At 40.2% G+C, this 18,187-nt stretch overlaps 1 protein-coding gene across 2 annotated transcripts in view; it reads right to left on the reverse strand.

The window, feature by feature from the left end:
- Positions 1-18,187, reverse strand: part of SPOCK1 (SPARC (osteonectin), cwcv and kazal like domains proteoglycan 1) — a 275,752-nt gene that overhangs the window by 11,003 nt on the left and 246,562 nt on the right. For both annotated transcript variants that reach the window (XM_065849049.2, XM_071814742.1), the window contains exons 7-8: positions 7,710-7,826; positions 572-793 (exon numbers count right to left, since the gene is read on the reverse strand). In XM_065849049.2, coding sequence (XP_065705121.1) covers positions 572-793; positions 7,710-7,826 — 339 coding nt within the window. The remainder of the gene's footprint in view (positions 1-571; positions 794-7,709; positions 7,827-18,187) is intronic.

Below are 18,187 nucleotides of genomic sequence, written 5' to 3' on the forward strand. Positions count from 1 at the left end.
GGGACAGACTCTGTAATGACTGGCTTCACTACTGACATGAAATGTAGACTACCGTACACCTGGGAATGAAAGAAGCCCATATGCTGGTACTGTAGTGCAAAACAAATTTATGTCATTAGCTCCACTAATTAAAAAAAAAAAAAAAAACAACACACTCTAGTTGAGAATAGTGTTTAGGGACCATTTTCATTGTTAAAACATTTTTCTTCTCTTTTCACCAAACTGACATAATGCCAGCTCTCTAATTTATGATTTGCTAATTGACTAATTTCTGCATTTATAAAAGAGTAAGTTCTTGAGCTTTCTATCAACAATAGACCTCATTTCCAGACTGTATGCACTGGCACTTACAACTTATTTGTTTGTTTTAATGATCAAGAGCTATTAATATAGTTAATCTGTGACATTAAACATTGTTACACAATGCCCTTTCACACCAGTGCTGGAGAAAAGAGCTGTTTAATGCAGCTGATTGCCAATTACCAAACTATCTCTATAAGCAGGTCAACCAAACCTGAAACACGGGGAGACCCAAACAACTTCTCTTCACACTGCAAACTGCACAACTCACCGCCTGGCTTCTGGAAGCAGTAGCACCACTCATTGTTGGAAAGCTTTCCGTCTTTGAAGGAGTCGCAAGAGTTGAAGAGAGGCTTGACGCACGGCTCGTACTTATCCAGATAAATGGCGCTGATCTCCGAGGGATCCAGCAGCAGGTCATAGTTCATGTCAAGTTTGTTGAACATCCAGCCTAAGGAATCCTTACAGATTGGTAGTATGCTGGTGTCAAATCCTATAAGAAGACAGGCAAATATCCCCGGCTGAACCCCAGCACACTCACTGCACAGGAATCATTGCTAAGCTGAAACTTTGATATGTTTTTTGGCTGGACTCTGAACATTAACCTGAGTTCCCCAAAGCAGGACAAAATGCTAAGACTGAACTGACTGTATAAAGCTTAAAATCCAAGCCCACCTGCAGACTGAGGCAGCACTCACACTCTTCAGGAACTGTGAGCTGGGGAGGGCTGAGATTCATAGCTGATTACTGTAATTCAAAGTTATTTCTACTCAAAAAATTCTCACTTTTTTTTCCCTGTCCTCAGTTCGAGTGGGCTGGCCTCGCTCCACAACACTGAAACGTGATGAGAAAAGGCTGCATCCACCGTATTTTCAAACTAGACCGAGTCTGAATGTGATTTAAATCCCATTTCCCAGACCCGTTTCTAGTTTCCTGATCAAATTCTTTCCTACTGTGCTCTCACCTTCCACTGCTCATCCCAGGTTTTCACTCTTCAAAGCCCTGCCTCCTGTGGTGGACAACAAAGTGCTTTGATCTGGATTGCGAGCTGTCTGGAGGAGGCAGGGGAAGAGACGAAACATCTCTTTGGCTCGCACCACTCTGAAGAATGGTATTGCTGCAGCAGGGAGCTCCAGAGAGCTCTCGTATGCCACACCAGCACTTCTTGTGGCCTCCAGGATTGTGCAGCAATACAGAATTCTGCTTTTCTAGTGCTTTAGAAACCATCATCATCATTGATTTTAATAGCCCAGATCCTTAAAAGACTGCAGTAGCAGCAGCCATTATCACAGAAAGACCAAGTTATGGACTTATTTCCAAGATACGGACTAATTTCCAAGTTATCTATGATACAAGAAAGTATATTTGTAATGCAGAACTAATAAATCTGATAACAAAGATACTGGACTCAGAAACATGCATCCACTGGCTGAGGATTTACAGGCACAGAGAATGTTTCAGCTGCATGCGATAACCTGCCTGTGCACTCTTCATTCTGCTACGCGCCACGTGGAGAAGCCTGACGGGCTTTTTCCTTTTGTTGCATCTTTCACTGAAAGAGGTCAAGCTCAGCCTTATTTGCTGTGTCAAGTCCCATTTCAAGATGCTGCTTCGTTAAAGTGAAACCCAAGCTGTTGCTGGAACCATGCTGACAGTTTGTCCAAGCTCTGCAGCCTATCTGCTTTTTTGAGTATTAGTCTGAAGGAAGACGGTGCTCTATGCTGGAAGCTGTACTTTTGGTATGCAACTGCAGCTGAAGGTTGTCAGCAGCATGGAGGAACAATCAGAAGGGTTAACTAATGGGAAGGTTTATGTCATTCATGTTTCTCTGAGAAAGGAAGAAGGTAACACCATTTCCTCAGGGCTAGAGGCAGCTCAGGCAGGGAAGAGAGAGATCATGCTGAACATTTCATCACATTTTTGTGCTGTTATCTCCTCTAACGTTACCTAATCAAGCTTGAGCACAGTGAAAAAGAAAGAGAGCATGCGAAGAGACAAAGGGAGGAAGCCTGCTTACCTTGCTGAAGCAATTAGGACTATTCACTTCAATTATTTCATTCGTCTGAAGAAGGCAAGAAGGATTTGGCCACTGTGCAATCTTTTTAAGGATTTAAGAATCCTTGACTTTGCCTTTACAAAGCACTGAGGAGCAGGACACACAGTCCTGCCTTGTGTGGGTATGTGCTCTGCCTGATTTCCCACCATGGGGCAGGTTAAAAGTTGTCAGACAGGCAGGGGTGGATCGTTCAGCTACACGGTGGAGTAGGGATCGGTACATGCTTCAACTATCCCAGTTTAACAGTTTCTAGGGGAAAAACAGCTGGGTTCCATTGGCTGCTCTTTTCCTGCATGGATGCCCTGTGGTGGTCTTTACACCCTGTTGTGGTACTTACTGCTGCTATGGTGAATAACTACAAGTCTGCTATACAACCAGTTGAGTACGGTACGTGTTGCTCAGCCCAGTGGGTCTCTAAATGTCACCTCCTAATTGGCAAGGATCAGCGCGGGGAGGAGGAGATCCTGGCAATAACTTGCCCCTGACAATGTCTGAGGATTATTTCTGAGTCTTGTTTTCCTCCCTGCTGGGAAATCTTTATCTGTGTGTACAACATGCATTCATGGATACAACAGCAGCGTGCCCTCAGTATGAGCTGACTGGGCAGGTCACAGGATTGTGACTGATGTGAATATGAAGCTACTCTGTGACTCACCATCAGGGCTTGGATGCAAGATACAATCATGAAAGGTCACTTACAAAGACAGTCAATTACATTAGATGAAGAGTTTTTGATTGTGATAAACAAGGGAGCGTTCACTATTGTGACCAGAGTTCCAAATTAGGTTTATTAAAAGGCTGTATTATTAAGCAGTGCTGCATTATTAGCATGGTCTGGAAGCCTTTCAGTATTACCGTGGTGGGTGGAATGCCCTTAGCTATGTCGTTATTATCAGTGAAAAGCTTAATTCCTTAGTTACCCCTCGGTATGTGGCTGAAGGTGAACAGCAGCATCTACCTCCTTGTCTTCTGGTAAAAGCTACTGCTCGTAAATCACCTTTTGCAACACTGCATCTGCAGTCTAAACCCAGCAATCCTGGATGCTCTTGGCAGCCTGCAGCAGGAATGAAAGAAAAGCGTGCCCTGAGTTTGCAACACAGGCTCTGACCTAGTGTATAACCAGGGCAGCTGATGGAAAACGGTTCTCATTGCTCACCACCCTTCCTTGGGAGGTCGCTGTGGTGCCATCAGCTTGGTGAAGCCAAGTGATGTTGAATTAATTAACTCCTTTTTGGAGTCTTTTGATATACTTGCTTATAAATATGATGTAATACATTGAATGAAATAAACCACATGTTGTAATTCTGTAAGGAATAAAGCTCTTGGTTAAAGGGATGGACTTCTAGCACTACAGACCTGGAGTAAGAGTAACCTGAGGGAGAACGTTCTGCGTCTTTCTGTGCATCAGCTCAGCCCCGCAGTGCCTATGGGGAGAAGCAAGAGAATGGGCAAGCTCCATATCCCTTCTGCTCTTGGTTCTGTGGCAGAAGCTGACAACCCAGATGCCAATTAATGTCAGTTGTGGTGGTAGCTGCTCTCATTTGGAACCTGCTCACAAGGACCTGGATTAAGACCATCATGTTTTCATACCAACTGACAGCTGTTCAGCCTCCTAATAACTTTCATTCTCTACAGATCCGGAAGGAAATCAAACCAGTGACCTACATGTGAAAGTCTCAGATCTCATTAATACCTAAACCGCTCCACCTCCTTTGGATGAAAATGGAATTAAATTTTTAAAAGTCTTTAAGTGAAAATCCTAATTAAAAATAAACACACCTTCTGGCACATAAAATTATTTCCCCACTTCAAGAGTTGACTTACATGAGCCAGTTTTTATTTTATTAAAGTACAATTAAATTAACAGCGGAACAATTAACCTAATTTCCCCCATCACTTAAAATAAAGAGGAGAAGAAATGTACCCCAGAAAAAATCCTCTATATTGCATAGATCTCCAGCAAAAGAAAAACAACTCCCACTTCAACCAAAGAAACTATCTAGGTGCAATACGGGAATGTTATGAATTATCAACAGGCTCAGGAGCAATTTGAATCTGATCTTACTACCTAATTAGTTTTATTATTTCCTTATGTCAAAGCATGTCCCTGAGTTGCTTACATTATTTACTGAGGAAATTTCAATTGTACAAAGCCTGCAGAAGGCAAAGTTCCTGGCCTGTGGTGTTTTGCTGGGATCTGGCAGATAGCTCATGGAGTGAAGGCTTGAGATTTCAAGCACAATTACTTGCCCTCGTCCCTTTATTTTCAAGACAGTTTAAAAATAAAATAGAAGTGTATTTTATTTCTTCACCTGGGGGTGAACTTAATACACTCAAAAAGCTTATTTACACTCACAGTAACATCTTGAAAATTTAATGTAGCATAGAGAAATCTCTGCTGGAACACCTTCTCTAGACAGCTGATGTGTCCGAGGCATCATAGTCATCACATCCCACCATCTGTTCCATTCACTGCCACAGGGGCATACCCAAAATGGATTACTTTGAGGATGAGCAGGCCTTTTAAGAATCTACAGGCATAACCAAACCAGTTTGGCTTAATGAAGTGATCAGCCTGGTGAGGAATGTAACACACGCTGAGAAATAAGAGAAGGACGGTGTGTACATCAGAGTGCATTTTCAGACCTGTGTGTGCCCTGTTTGCCAGGATTCACACTTTTTTTTTCTTACAGCTTAGGTATGCGAATTTTGCTTTGAATTTTGAGCTCTGTTTAAGATGTCTTTCATTTTTACAAATGTTTGAAGCTGAATGTAGAGGAAGCCAAAGACTGCTGTTCTTACTCTGTGTGTATTTTTCAGTGCTTCCAGAGAGAACTGAAGCTGCAGAATTTAGCACATGCAGATTAATTCATGAATATTGTTGCACACTCTTAAAAACAAGCCCAAGTTTTGTGGCATTCAGAAATGATTTAGGCATCTTAACTCATAAAGGTTTGTTTTTGTGGTTTTTTTTTTTTTTTTTATAACTGATGTATAGGAAAATGTGCCAAACTAAGTCAACAGTCTAAAAGTGAACATTGTTGAGATCAAGTGTTTAATATTATCAAGGCAGCCTTTCATATAAAAGCTGCCAGGAATCAAACTGAACGAAGAGGAGATAACAGCTCCTCTGTGAATAAGAGCAAACACTGCAGAATTACCAGGAATGTTTTTCTCACTCAAATTACTTCAGAAAAAAAAAAAGACTCAACACCTTTAGGAATTAATTTGGTCTTTGGCCTTTGGTAAGCTCCTCATGAGTAGCTCACAGATCATCTGCATGAAAAACATCCCTTTGACAGTCTGATAAAATGAGATTTCGTGTGGTTCTGGGCCCAAAGGACTTCAGACAAAGTTTTAAGTCTCTGGTGTTTTCTGTCATGGGGTCTGAAATGAAATCACATCTTGAAGCCGTGATTAGCTGCACATCCAGTTGCCTTTTTGCACTACAGTTTGGCTTCCTCTGCATGATAAGATCCTATTTTTGGAGTACCATTGAAGAAATAAGTAGGACATATGGTTTTAAAGACACTGACTTTGTCATAAATACTACTGAAAGTAAGGGACGTATGAAAAAGACTGTTTACACAGAACATGGCTTGTTTCACCGCATAGTTTTAAGACACAATTACTAGGCATTAATGAGGTTTGACTGTAGTTTTGAGCAATATATGTCATATATACTTGGAGGCCCTCTAAGTCTCACAGTACAGTAGGCACTGGGGTCAAACGAGCCATAAAAGGGAGCAGTTGACTGAACAGTTTAAATTCGGTGTGTGCGAACCCTGGCTTTAGCCAGCTGGTACCAGAGAATCAGGGCAGTGAGTGAAGGTGAGTCACACACCCAGATACAAAAAAACTTGTGCATCCTACTTTGTAAGCCAGGGGCCCACGTGTTTTGGGACATACTATTAAAAGGATTAATGAGTCCTTACAGAAAATAAATTTGCGTCTGCTCTCTGATGAACATGACCTCTTTTGGTTCTGTTATCTGAATCTTTTCCCTCCCTGGTGGGTAAATGACATCAAAATCAGTCATGCTGGCTAAACCCACAGAGAGTAAATGTGGTCTAAATAGTTCATTTTCTTCCTTTCTTTAGAAAGGACATAAAAGTAAAGGAAAAAAAAAAATCAAAGATGGTGTTATTAAATACCTGGGACACAACAGATTTCAGCTTTCCACACCATCTAACTATTCCAGCTCTGTGGCTGCAATGAGAATGTTTTTATTATTCTTTCTCTTAACTAAGGCGTTAGCAAGAAATTGCACAATAAAATCTAAGTGAGTCTTTTCCAACATTGGTATAATTTTCCTTATGCTTGTATGCCATGTTTATGGCTCGTGCCACTGACATTGGGTCAGAAAATGCTTGGCCATAAAGCGGGAGATGAGCATGCACCACAATCCATCCCCAAGAAGTGATTTGGATGCAGCCACACTGATTTGGATGGTCATGGAATTTAACTGTACAGACATGGACTATGTCATGCTAGTTAACCTCAGTGCTTGATTAACATTCTCAAAGTTTTATTTACTAGTGTAGATGTGACCTCCATGGCCTTCAGATGCCGTTATTTTCCTGGTCGACTTGTAAAGGTCTCTCTGTCTCTGACTGCCAGTTTTTAGAGCAGCAGTTTGGACCAGAGAGGGCACAGAATGACTGCAGCTCCCTTAGAAACCAGTGCAGGTATTTATTTGCAGGATCAGGTCTCCTGCGTACCTGCTGGCACCTGGTGAGACCCCACCTGAAGTCCTATCTCCAGCTCTGGAGCCCTCAGCATGGGACAGACATGGACCTGTTGGAGAAGGGCCAGAGGAGACACAGAGCTGATCTGAGGCTGGAGCAGCTCTGCGGGGAGGACAGGCTGAGAGAGTTGGGGTTGTTCAGCCTGGAGAAGAGAAGGCTCCAGGGAGACCTCATTGCAGCCTTTCTGCACTTAAAAGGGGTCGATAAGAAAGATGGGGACAGACTTTTTGTCTGGACCTGTTGTGGTAGGACTAGGGGGAGTGGTTTTAAACCAAAAGAGGGGAGATTCAGGCTGGACATGAGGAAGAAATTTTTTACAACGTGGTGGTGAGATACTGGGCCAGGTTGCCCAGAGAGGTGGTGGATGAACCATCCCTGGAGACATCCCAGGCCAGGCTGGACGGGGCTCTGAGCAACCTGAGCTGGTGAAGATGCCCCTGCTCATGGCAGGGGTGGGATTGGGTGATCTTTGAAGGTCCGTTCCAACCCAAACTGTTCTATGACATGGCACTGCAGCACTAACAGTCGTGCTCAGCTGAATGCTCTCTCAGGTTGGGAAGCTGCCTGCAACACTCAAGTGTTCAATGGGAAATGTCTTTTCTTACTGCCTTGTGCTGTCTCCGAGCTTGTTGGTTTGATGACACGATTTGCATCCTCATGAAGAGCACCGAACCAGTCTTTTAGTCGTGAAGCGAGATTCCTCAATTCTTTGTCTGTGCAAGCTGGAAAAACAACAAAGGACCAGACTGAGTCAAGAGCACCAGTGAAAACCTTTCTCCAAATGGTCTATTCAAAAAACATTGTTTATGGTTGTACAGTCCTTCTCATTATGAGTTCTGAAGTAAAAGAGAAGGTTAGGAGAAAGGATGCAAGTTAAAAAGAAAATGTAAGTCATTATGAATTGTAAGTATCTCCTCAGTAGCTGGCATGATTTGCTATGGAAGAAGTGACACGCAGAGCTACCCACAGGTTCTCAATTTAGAGCTATGTGACTATTTAACCTAAATGTTTTCAACTTTTAGGAGTTCAGAGAAAAATATCAGTCAAACAGATGGAGAGGAGGCACATACTTGCCCAGACATACTACTCGAACAAGATGCTAGGAATAATTTATAAACACATTTGGTTTAGTATAAGGCTATTATCACAGTAATGGGAAATATATATACTTATTTATATACATAAAAAGAAAATTGTTATGTTGCTCTAGTTCTACTGAGCAATTGAGACTTTGCGACCTCTGAAGGTTGTCAATTCCATTTTGTTAGCTAGGTAAAACATTTTTTTTCTCATAAATTTTCACTGAGAAATATAATTTTTTCAGACATTTCTGCCAGGAGATTAATGTCCAGCTGAAGTATGTATTTTTAAGGAATAAAGCTGCATTAGTCACCAGTTTCTGTCAGAAAAAATATTCTCATTTCTTTGTGTTTAGTGCTTAAAATTCACATGCTCAGACAATTTTATTATTCCTGCTGTGCACTCATTCTACATTTTAAATGACATTCCTTGGAATACAGAGCAAGATTTTATGCCACGGAGGCAGACATCCTTCACAGGGCAAGCCACAATATGTCTTCTCCAATTCACTGCACATTACAGTATTCCTCCTTCCACCTTATTGAAGAACAATTGAGTCCCCCAGCTTGTCTTCCCGAGTTAAACTCACTGCTCCAATGACGGCAATGAACTTGCTGATTATCAGGGCTGTGATATTTGTTTGTTCTCATAGTTTTTGTGGGGTCAAAAATAACTCTCAAGTTAAAACCAGGACACTACAGCTGTTTCTAAGTGGAAAGTTTTTTTAGCATACTGGGGAGGCGGGGTAGGGAAGAAAGGTTTTCCCATTTTTCTGTAAAGCTGAAAGAGTTTGATAGATTTTCCTATTAAATATAAAAATATGAAGATCACTATCCCACTAAGGCTTGGTTCAGGTAAGGAACAACCAGGTCTTAAAAAAAAAACCCCAAAACAAACCAACCAAATAATGGAAGACGATGCAATGTTAACTGTAAAATGGTTTGCATTACTGAAAAAGTTATCCCTTTATTTTCTTATATTAACATTGTATTTTACTCATTATAAACTACCTTATCTTTGAAATTAAGAGAATGCCATCTCTTCTGTAAGGAAAATCTCATGCTGCTGTTTTTCCTTGGCTGTTACAAATGGTCTTTTATGAGAGAAAAATCACAACACAAGCGAAAGCAGAACCAGTTCCATCATCCTGCCTGTAACGAGCCCCCAACACGAGCTGTTGCCTGAAGGGCAGGAAGAAAACTAATTTCATAGGTAATAAATATTCAGGCATGAACTAGCTCTAGACAGGCATGGATGATTTCTTATTCTGTGAATTTAGATCCATAAAGATAAAGAAATTTCTGTCATGCACAAATTTCAACAGGAGTTGGGCACCTCAGTCAATGTTAGAAGAGATGGAAATACTTTTACACGGGCTGGGAGATGCTGTTTCTGCATCTCCTGTTGAACAGTTACCAGCTGATCTCCATCAGATATCATTTTTGGCAAACTATTATTAGGCAACTAAAGCAGTATGTGGGACCACAGTAGCTTTCTTTTTAATAACCCGTCTTTACAAGTGTTTTCTGAGAATGAATGTACCAATAACCATAATATTTCAGAATTAAAAGCAGGCAGTGTCTTTCCTTCTGCCAAGTAGCTGTCTTGTCCTTTGAAAGTCAATTTTGCAAAGGAGAACAGAGAAACACAGTGCATAACAAGTAAGTGCAGTTTAGCCAATACCTTTTACATGACAGGTTATCCATATGTTCAGAGTCTTTCACAACTGTATCTTCAGTTAAAACTGCACGCGTAAACAGAGCTTTGACTACTGATTACATACACAGTGCAAATGTACCTCTTTATTAGTAGCAGAAGTTTCAAGTAATCTCTTCTCAGATGAGAAGAATAGGGCTGTAGGAAGAAGAGATGTAATAATGGGTCTCTATATAAGGAGAGAATACCTAGATTGCAAACAATATGGACCTTGATATGACTTGAAGCACTGATTAAAAACTCTGGGATGAACAGAAGCACCAAGGTGAACCTCTCCAACAGCCAAAATCTGTCCAGTCAACTGCCAACAACCAGGTAAAACTCTAATGCTGGCTTCAATTAATTTCCTACACCAGCTCACCAACTTGATTCCAGAGCACAGTGCCCTGCAGCTGACCCATGTCAGCAGGACCACGAGCGGGGCAGAATCTGTCACTTCTCTGAGTTACGGCAACGCAAACGCAGGAGGAGGATCTACTTAGGGAAATGTTCTTAGGGACACGGTTTAGCGCTGGAGTTAGGTTAGGTTATGGTCGGACTCTATGATCCTGAGGGTCTCTTCCAACCAAAATGATTCTATGAATCTATGCTACTTGCTGCTGGATTCAAGTGACACCCTCAGGTCTGAGTCTGCAGATGTTATTAATCATCCTGCAGAAGTAATTTGACAGTGAGCACTGAAAGTGCAGATATTTTCCCAAGGGTGAAGCAATTGGTCCAGCAGTTATTTATTCCTAACAAACTGAAAGCACTGTTGCTAAATACTTATTTTCACTAAGCCGAAAACATTCATCTGACCTAATGGAAAGCCATTAGCATGCTGTAAAGGCTGAGGTTTTTATAGGCGTGCTTCCATTATGGACTTTTTCAGCTCTACAGATACTTATCTATATACGTAGGTGGTGAAAATTAGCAGTATAATATTTAATTTCACTCTTTCAAGAAGGGACTTGCAAAAGTGTTCTGTGCCAGAAACTGCATTCAAAGTGAACTTACTTGTAGACGCATAAGATTAAATCAATATTAAATGTTCTCTCACATCCCATTTTTACTCCAGTCTAGCAAAACAATATTGTAAAATCTCCAGCCACTAAAAAACTCAAGCCTTATAACTCATACTGTAGTTAACTCTTAACAAAACTTAGTACTAAGAAAGTAGATAACTACATTAACGTCTCACTTGCTGACATAATATTCTGGTACTATGTGACAAGTAAGGAGTCCATGTTGCCCAGAAAATAGTTACAGTGAAACATTACACTGTATTTCACAATAAACAAGCTGCACAACCAGATTCACAGTATGTTTGTAATGTGTTTTATCTCGTCTGACTTCTCTGTCACCTATCTGGCATGTATCTGCTGCCTTATTCTTACTATTGTTATAATTCTTACAAATATTACAACATTGCTGCCAATTACATGTGGAGAGCCTGATTCTTTGGGTTCGTATTATTGTCATACAATACTAAATAGTCTCTTAAACAGAGACTGAAGAGCGGATTCCCTATTCCTTGACTGCTAAAGTGGAGCATGTGAACATTCCCTGAGAGCTGGGCTAATTTCAACTATTTCTGTACTGTAGAGGAAAGGAAACCACAAATGCTGTCAAACTAAAAGAAAAAAAGAGAGGAAGTAAAACTTGGGGAAAAAAAAAAGCAGCATATTTAGCTACTGAGGTTAGTGCCCTTTCCAACTGCCACGGTAGAATTTGGCTTACAAACATACCACTGTTTTTGAGTCACCTGCTTACAAAGATGCAAATGTCCTGCCATGGAGCAGAATCAATGTGTTGTGATTGAGCTGAGCAGCCATGTAATGTGAATAAGAAATGTAAAACATTGTAAGAGAGCCCATCTCAGTCCATAGTCTGTAATTTCAGACTTGGAGTCTCCTGAATAGCAAGAGCGAGGGGACATGCTCATGGAAACTCACCCTGCTTGCTGCTTGTCTCGCAAGCAGAAAATCAGCTGTATTTGCAAGACATATTAGTCATAACAAGCAGTTCAGTCATTTGTCCTGTGAGCCTGAAGGACAAGTCCATTTAGTTTTGATTAAAATGTGATATAGCACAAACCTACATGACATTGCCCAACAGTGATATTATATCCCTCCAGATAGAAATAGGACAGGCCGTGTTTCAACAATGCAGAAGGAAAAAAAGAAGTCTCATTTCTGTATTTCTGAAGACTAATATGACAATTGGGTGCAAATTTTATGGTCAAACACATTTAAAACCACTGTCCTAATACTGTTTTTAAAAGTTTGACATAAATGTATCATAGCATGGAAGTTGACAAGAGATCATGCTCATCACTTCTACTAAGTACTAATCTTTATATTATTCTTTGTATAAAAAGAAAATGTGGCCATTTTAACCATGCTCTCTCTGACAAACCACTAAATTTTCTCTCTTGCAGGTAAGCCAACAACTTCTGTCACCCTGTTATAATTGTGTCTGTTTGTGTGTGGATCATCACAATAGGCTTTAAAACTAAAGTCAAAAAAATTGCATTGGCTTTCAGGCTTCAGGGAGTGGGTCTGCTCCCAGGCATGCAAAATACAAAGTGTGTTCCAAAAGCTGCTGCTGCAGGAGCTGATTTGAAAGTAAACACCAATATAAATTCAGTGCTGTGCTAACTTGCCACTTCAAATGCAACTACACGCACGCATATAAACACATACGCGTATATGTGACTTGCAGATGACTCCGAGTGTTTTATATCTGATATTTTGGTAATGCAGTTGTGGTGATAATTACTTTCACAAATATTTTACCTTTCTTGGTTGGAAGGGGTGATGCTCTAATTTGCTCTTTTCATTGAGGCCTCAGGCAACTTCTTATAGCAATAAAAAATTAAGTATTATGCCAATAATTTCATGAAGTAGAAAGGAATGGATTGTTTACTATTACTATATGGAAAGATATTGCATTCCAAACATGCCTTGCTGGTTCAATAAATGAATGTCTTTCATTTAAAACCCCTCCTATAATCACCAGCATTTCACAACAAAGTTCTGTGTGGGTATATTTGTCGTACTCCATTTTTGGCATTCACCGGCTATTCTTCCACAGGGTTGACACATCTGCTGATAACCACCTCTGATCCTTCTGTCACTTGTTTTGCCTTGTCTTATAAATACGGCAGCAGACGCCAAGATCCCACGGTTTAGACTTTGAGATGATTACAGGAGCACAGCTGAGTTATTGGGAAGACGAAATAAGCTTTGATCTGAAGCTTCCCTCAAACGGTACATTCAAAACACAAAGCTCAGCTAGAACTGTATAAACAAAGCTTACTCTCTGAAGTTGTAGGCAAAGTGTACATCTGCTTTCATAGTACTTAACGCTAGTTCATTTTGTGCTTGCATTAATTCTGAAAACCCTTGCAAGTTTATCTTTGTTAGGTGCTTAAGAAGCCTAAAAGCTTATTTCAAATACATCCAAACTATAAAAACTCTGGGGGTCTGTCAGAACAGGGTAGGAAGGCTTGTGGGAGTGATGTCCCTCGTGACATTTTTTACGTGCCAGGTACTGATCAAAATGTTATCTCCTGCACAGCTCTTAGCCTCCCAAAATCCATTTGCCAGCTCACCCTAATGTTCTCATTCACATTCTGTCATCACTTGAAAGGTTGAATAGATGAAGTTATAGCAACTGAAAACTAAAAGAGAGCAAATAAAAATGCCTAACTGAATGAAAAAAGTCTTAGTAGAATTGTCATCTCCCCTCTCACCTTCCTTCCTCTTTGTTTTTCGAAGTCTACTCTGAACAGATCACAGACACACATATGTGCCCAGTCTCAGAGGAGGCACTCCAGTCAGCTATACTGGTGGAACTCCAGTCAGCTGTACTGGTGGAACTCCAGTTAGCTGTACTGGTGGCTTGTCAAGCACTGGCCAATCTTGGCAAAAGGGCCTAGTTCTTAGAAAAACTGATCAGTGGTCTGATTTTAAAGCAGTGTTTAAGTAGACCCACGGCTCACAGTCCATGGGAGGTTTTCGCGGACACCTGAATTTGCTGTGAATAGCTTAGCAGATATTGTACTCCTAGGCATTTGAAATAATAAATAAGTAAAGCTGGAAGAATAATTAAGAGCAAAACCAAAACTCGCTGGGGTTAAAATAAGGGAATTGATGGATGGTTATTTTTAGGCAAACAGCATAGGCTGTTTGTGTGTAGATTTGAGTTTTAGATTAATTGTGCCCTTCCAAAGCCACAGCTGAAAGTGCTAAGCTGCTGAATGTTTCCACATCCAGGATGCTGTTTTGCTCCACTTTCTAGAGTGGAACAGAAAAATTTTAGATTCTGATCTTCAGTAAAAATATTCTGAATTACAATACCTGGAAATAACTTGAGCTGTTGATGATAAGGGTACCTGCTGGCTTCCATAATGAAAATGGCCTTGAACTTGAAAGAGCAAAACTCAGGTAGTAAAATTAGTAATTTGACAGTATTTGAGAAAAAATAGGCAAATCTATTTATGTTCAATCAGAGTGAGAAAGCAACAGTCGAGAATATAAATGAAAAGATTATATATAGAAAAAACACTATAATATAATTTCACAGAATGGTTATGTTAGAGTATGAGCACATGTAACACGTCTCATAAAATAAGTTGAAAATATGGCTATATATGAAATGAAATGTAAGAGATTTCTAATTTTTACAGTTCCTTATGCAATCACAGATGGATCTCAGCAGAATTAGGAAAAAGAGCTAATGGTGGTAGATAATTTTTGTAAAGTGTCACAGTAAAACAGGATATTCATTATCATTTGACACTATTCTTTTAAAATACCTGATATTTTGAGTAGTTAATAGGATAAAACTGTTGCTTTTACACAGTTCTGATGCTACTCTGTAAGTGGGTTCGAATGCAAAGTTAATGAGCTCCTAAATGGCTCGTTTTTGTTTAAATGTCAAAAGGTATTATTTTTATGGCTAGCAAGGTCTAAATGCCAGTGTGTGTTGGACTGGCAGGTGCCTAAAATGGAGGTAAAGTTTGGCAATGGTGTCTGCCGCTACCTGAAGAAATTAAGTGTATTGTACAGAAATGCACAAGCAACACTTACTATGCAAGCTGGGTGTATCCACAACGGGGCATTTCCAGAGGGCCCTTGAGCATAATGACTGATCTGCTTTCCCATTGGAAAAAAACTACCCCACATCCTTCTCAGTACGCCTACTGTGATTTAGGATACTGCTTATGAGCTGCCAGGTGGACCCAGGAATTTATTAGAAAGACTCAATTTTGCCAGGAACTGGTACTCTATCATACAAAAAAAAAAGGGGGGAAGCAATTGAGTATATTCACTTCATTTTTACCAGAGTTCACCATCTTTATTTGCTTCCACAGAGACCCTTGAAAAGTGACAGATAAATCCAATTTGTACATGCTTGAGCAGGATGGAGAAAGAGATACTCGTGAGTCAGTATATGTCAGAAGAAACTATTTTTCCCCCTCATAAACTTTTTTTGCACATCAGCTGAATTTTATTCTATACTGTGTATATCCCTGTACTTATTTTCTGTGTTCCCTACTGAATATTATCACATCTGATACCACCAGGGCTTCATTAATGTAAAACATCGTCATGTGCTGAATTATTCTTAAATGAGAAAACACAGACAACCCTAGAAGAGAAAATGAGGAGTTGTTGGACAGCATGGGGCCAGGAGCATTTGAAGATGTCCTGCAGGAATTCCTCCAGCAAATTGTTAGGAAAACTGACTGAAATTCAGTAGGAAAGTGCAAATGAGACAACACAGCTCCATGGTGGACTGCAAAGATCCCCTGGAAGGAAATCAGAACTATTTCTACACTACTGCACCTTGCAAAATCAAAACATGCATAAATACCACCAGGAAATACAGCATTGTAATGCAGTGTTCAGGGCAGTTTGAAACCACCAAGGGAAGGGCGGAGATTAAGAAAGGCTCAAAACCCCCACTGTCTCTTGTTTAGCTACTGTGACACACACGCAGGGGTGCCAAACTTATTTTCACTGAGGGCCACATCAGCCTTGTGGTTGCCACATTTATAGGAGTAGTTACATTTATACAGTCTTAATGTTAGATTCGTCCCTTTGAAGGCAACCACGAAGCTGATGCGGCCCCCGGTGAAAATGAGTTTGCCACCCCTGTTATAGCTACAAATCTTCATTTAACAGTATAAGGAAAAGTATGAGATGAACATACTAATGAGCACCTGGCCACTTAGATGTTGTGGGAATCAATAACTTCAAAAAATGCGGAACAGAGTTGAAGAAATCTCCTACTAATGCATATTTTTGAAGAATCATTTAAAGAAATGTCAATGCTTTTCTCTGCCCTTCACGTGCATTTGAATATTTCTGAAGTCTTTTACAGGGCGGATTGAGTTTTGTGTATTTAAGGATATAATTTATTGAAAACGTCCTGATTTTTTTAAAAATTATTTGCACTCTTAAAATATTTAACATCCAAAAAAATAGTAGCAAGTGAGATCAAAACCATCCCTTGGCATTATGAAAACAATACGCTGTGCAATTCTGAAAAGGATAAAAATGGCTTGTGTGAAAGGAAGTTGTTTTGTTGTTTTTTTGGTATTTTTTTTTTAAATGATAGATTTGGAACTGTGGCTGAGAAAGCTCTGAAAGCGGCCAGGCTGACAGAGTGTATTGTAGGGTAGTTGTAAGTCTTTGTAGGAGCAATTATTATACTCTCCCTAAAGCACAGACAAGTCTGTGAGTGAAAAAGCAAAGAGAAGGAGAACAGGCTGGCTGGGAGGCAGAGCCCCTCTCCCAGATCTAGATGCTTATTTGCTGATGGCTTTAAGCCAAAGTGAAAACAATCTGAATCTAATGGAAACTTGAGTTATTTTGCAGAAAATTAAATAGCTGGAACAGTACCTGCTGCAAGAAGAAGAGGAAAGGAAAAAGCGATGTTCTGGGAGGGGGCCAGGGGCACTGGTTGGAATGAAGATCTTGTGGGGTGCTCCAGACTCATCTCCTAGCAGCCCTCATAAGTGTTCTTCAGAATAATTATTTAATCAGAGCGGCCGTAGATCAAAGTGTTGGCAATCAACTAATTTCATGAAAGGTCGAGCAAGGCATCCTGTAGAACCGAGGATTTGGAGCTGCAGGTAAAATGTTTTGTTGTGCAAACATCAGCGGCTTTCCAGCGGCGGCGTTTTAATTGGGAACAACGTGGCCGTGGCTCTGACAGGTTTCTCTTACACTGCACAGAGGTATCTACAACAGTTCAGCCTTTAGTTAAACCAGTATTTTGCCTAGATTTTTTTAGTTTATCAAGCTGTCCCGTTCATACTTCACATTTCAATGCATTTAAGCCATACCATTAAAATTAGACAATGGGCCTGATTTTGCTTTTCCAAGGTTCTGAATTTACTTGGGTGCAACTGAAAGTTGAGTCTGATTTCTCCAGGTGCAGTACATTGAAAGACTGTTTGAACATACAGTTCAGTCTCCCTTCAAATGTAGCCTTGTGTATTTTAGATTTTATTATTCTTTTGATGCTCCTTAAATATGCAAGGATATCTTTCCACACTTCGGCCCTCTGTATTATTCTTATTACTTTTTAGCTCTCTACAGAACTGGAATGTACTTTCCCCATTTTGCCACAAGTTTTTGACATTAAAACCATTTCCAGAAGCAGCAGTAATTACAGTCAAGGGACAAATTCCCATTATTTTATTGTAAGCTAATAACCAGCAGGCTGTTTTGCATGTGGCTCATCGAAAATATTAACAATAATTTTCTATACACGTGCTATGACTGATGATAGCTAGTATCCACAAACCTACACACTTAGCATAATTCTACTTTTCTAATGGAGTCAGACATATATAATTTTTTGAAAATGTTTCATTGATTTGCTATAGCTCCAAGTAACTAAATACAAAGGAAATGCACTTATAATGTTGAGAAAATCTTAGAGAAGTCACTGGGACTTTTTTCCTTTTCTTCTTCCTGAAACCTTCACTGACAGCAACAGGAGATTGGATTTAAGTGTCTGTAACAGCAGGTGAAGGACACACACATTCACTCTCTTGCACGGCAGGCACAATCGCAGAGCAACCCCCATACAACTAACAATGCAAGAGGAGCCTGCTTCAGCTGTCGTAAAGGCAGCCAGTAAAGTGAAAAAATCACCCTTGGATTCATATCCACCTGCCTGTAAAAAGCACTGCTGAAAGCCCAATTATTTTGACAGATACCGAGGAGAGACAAAAAAAGAAGGACTTATGTAAATTACAATGAAAGAATTCAATGCATTTCTAAAA

This window comes from Patagioenas fasciata, chromosome 14 (genome assembly GCF_037038585.1).
Source record: "Patagioenas fasciata isolate bPatFas1 chromosome 14, bPatFas1.hap1, whole genome shotgun sequence".
Classification (NCBI taxonomy): domain Eukaryota; kingdom Metazoa; phylum Chordata; class Aves; order Columbiformes; family Columbidae; genus Patagioenas; species Patagioenas fasciata.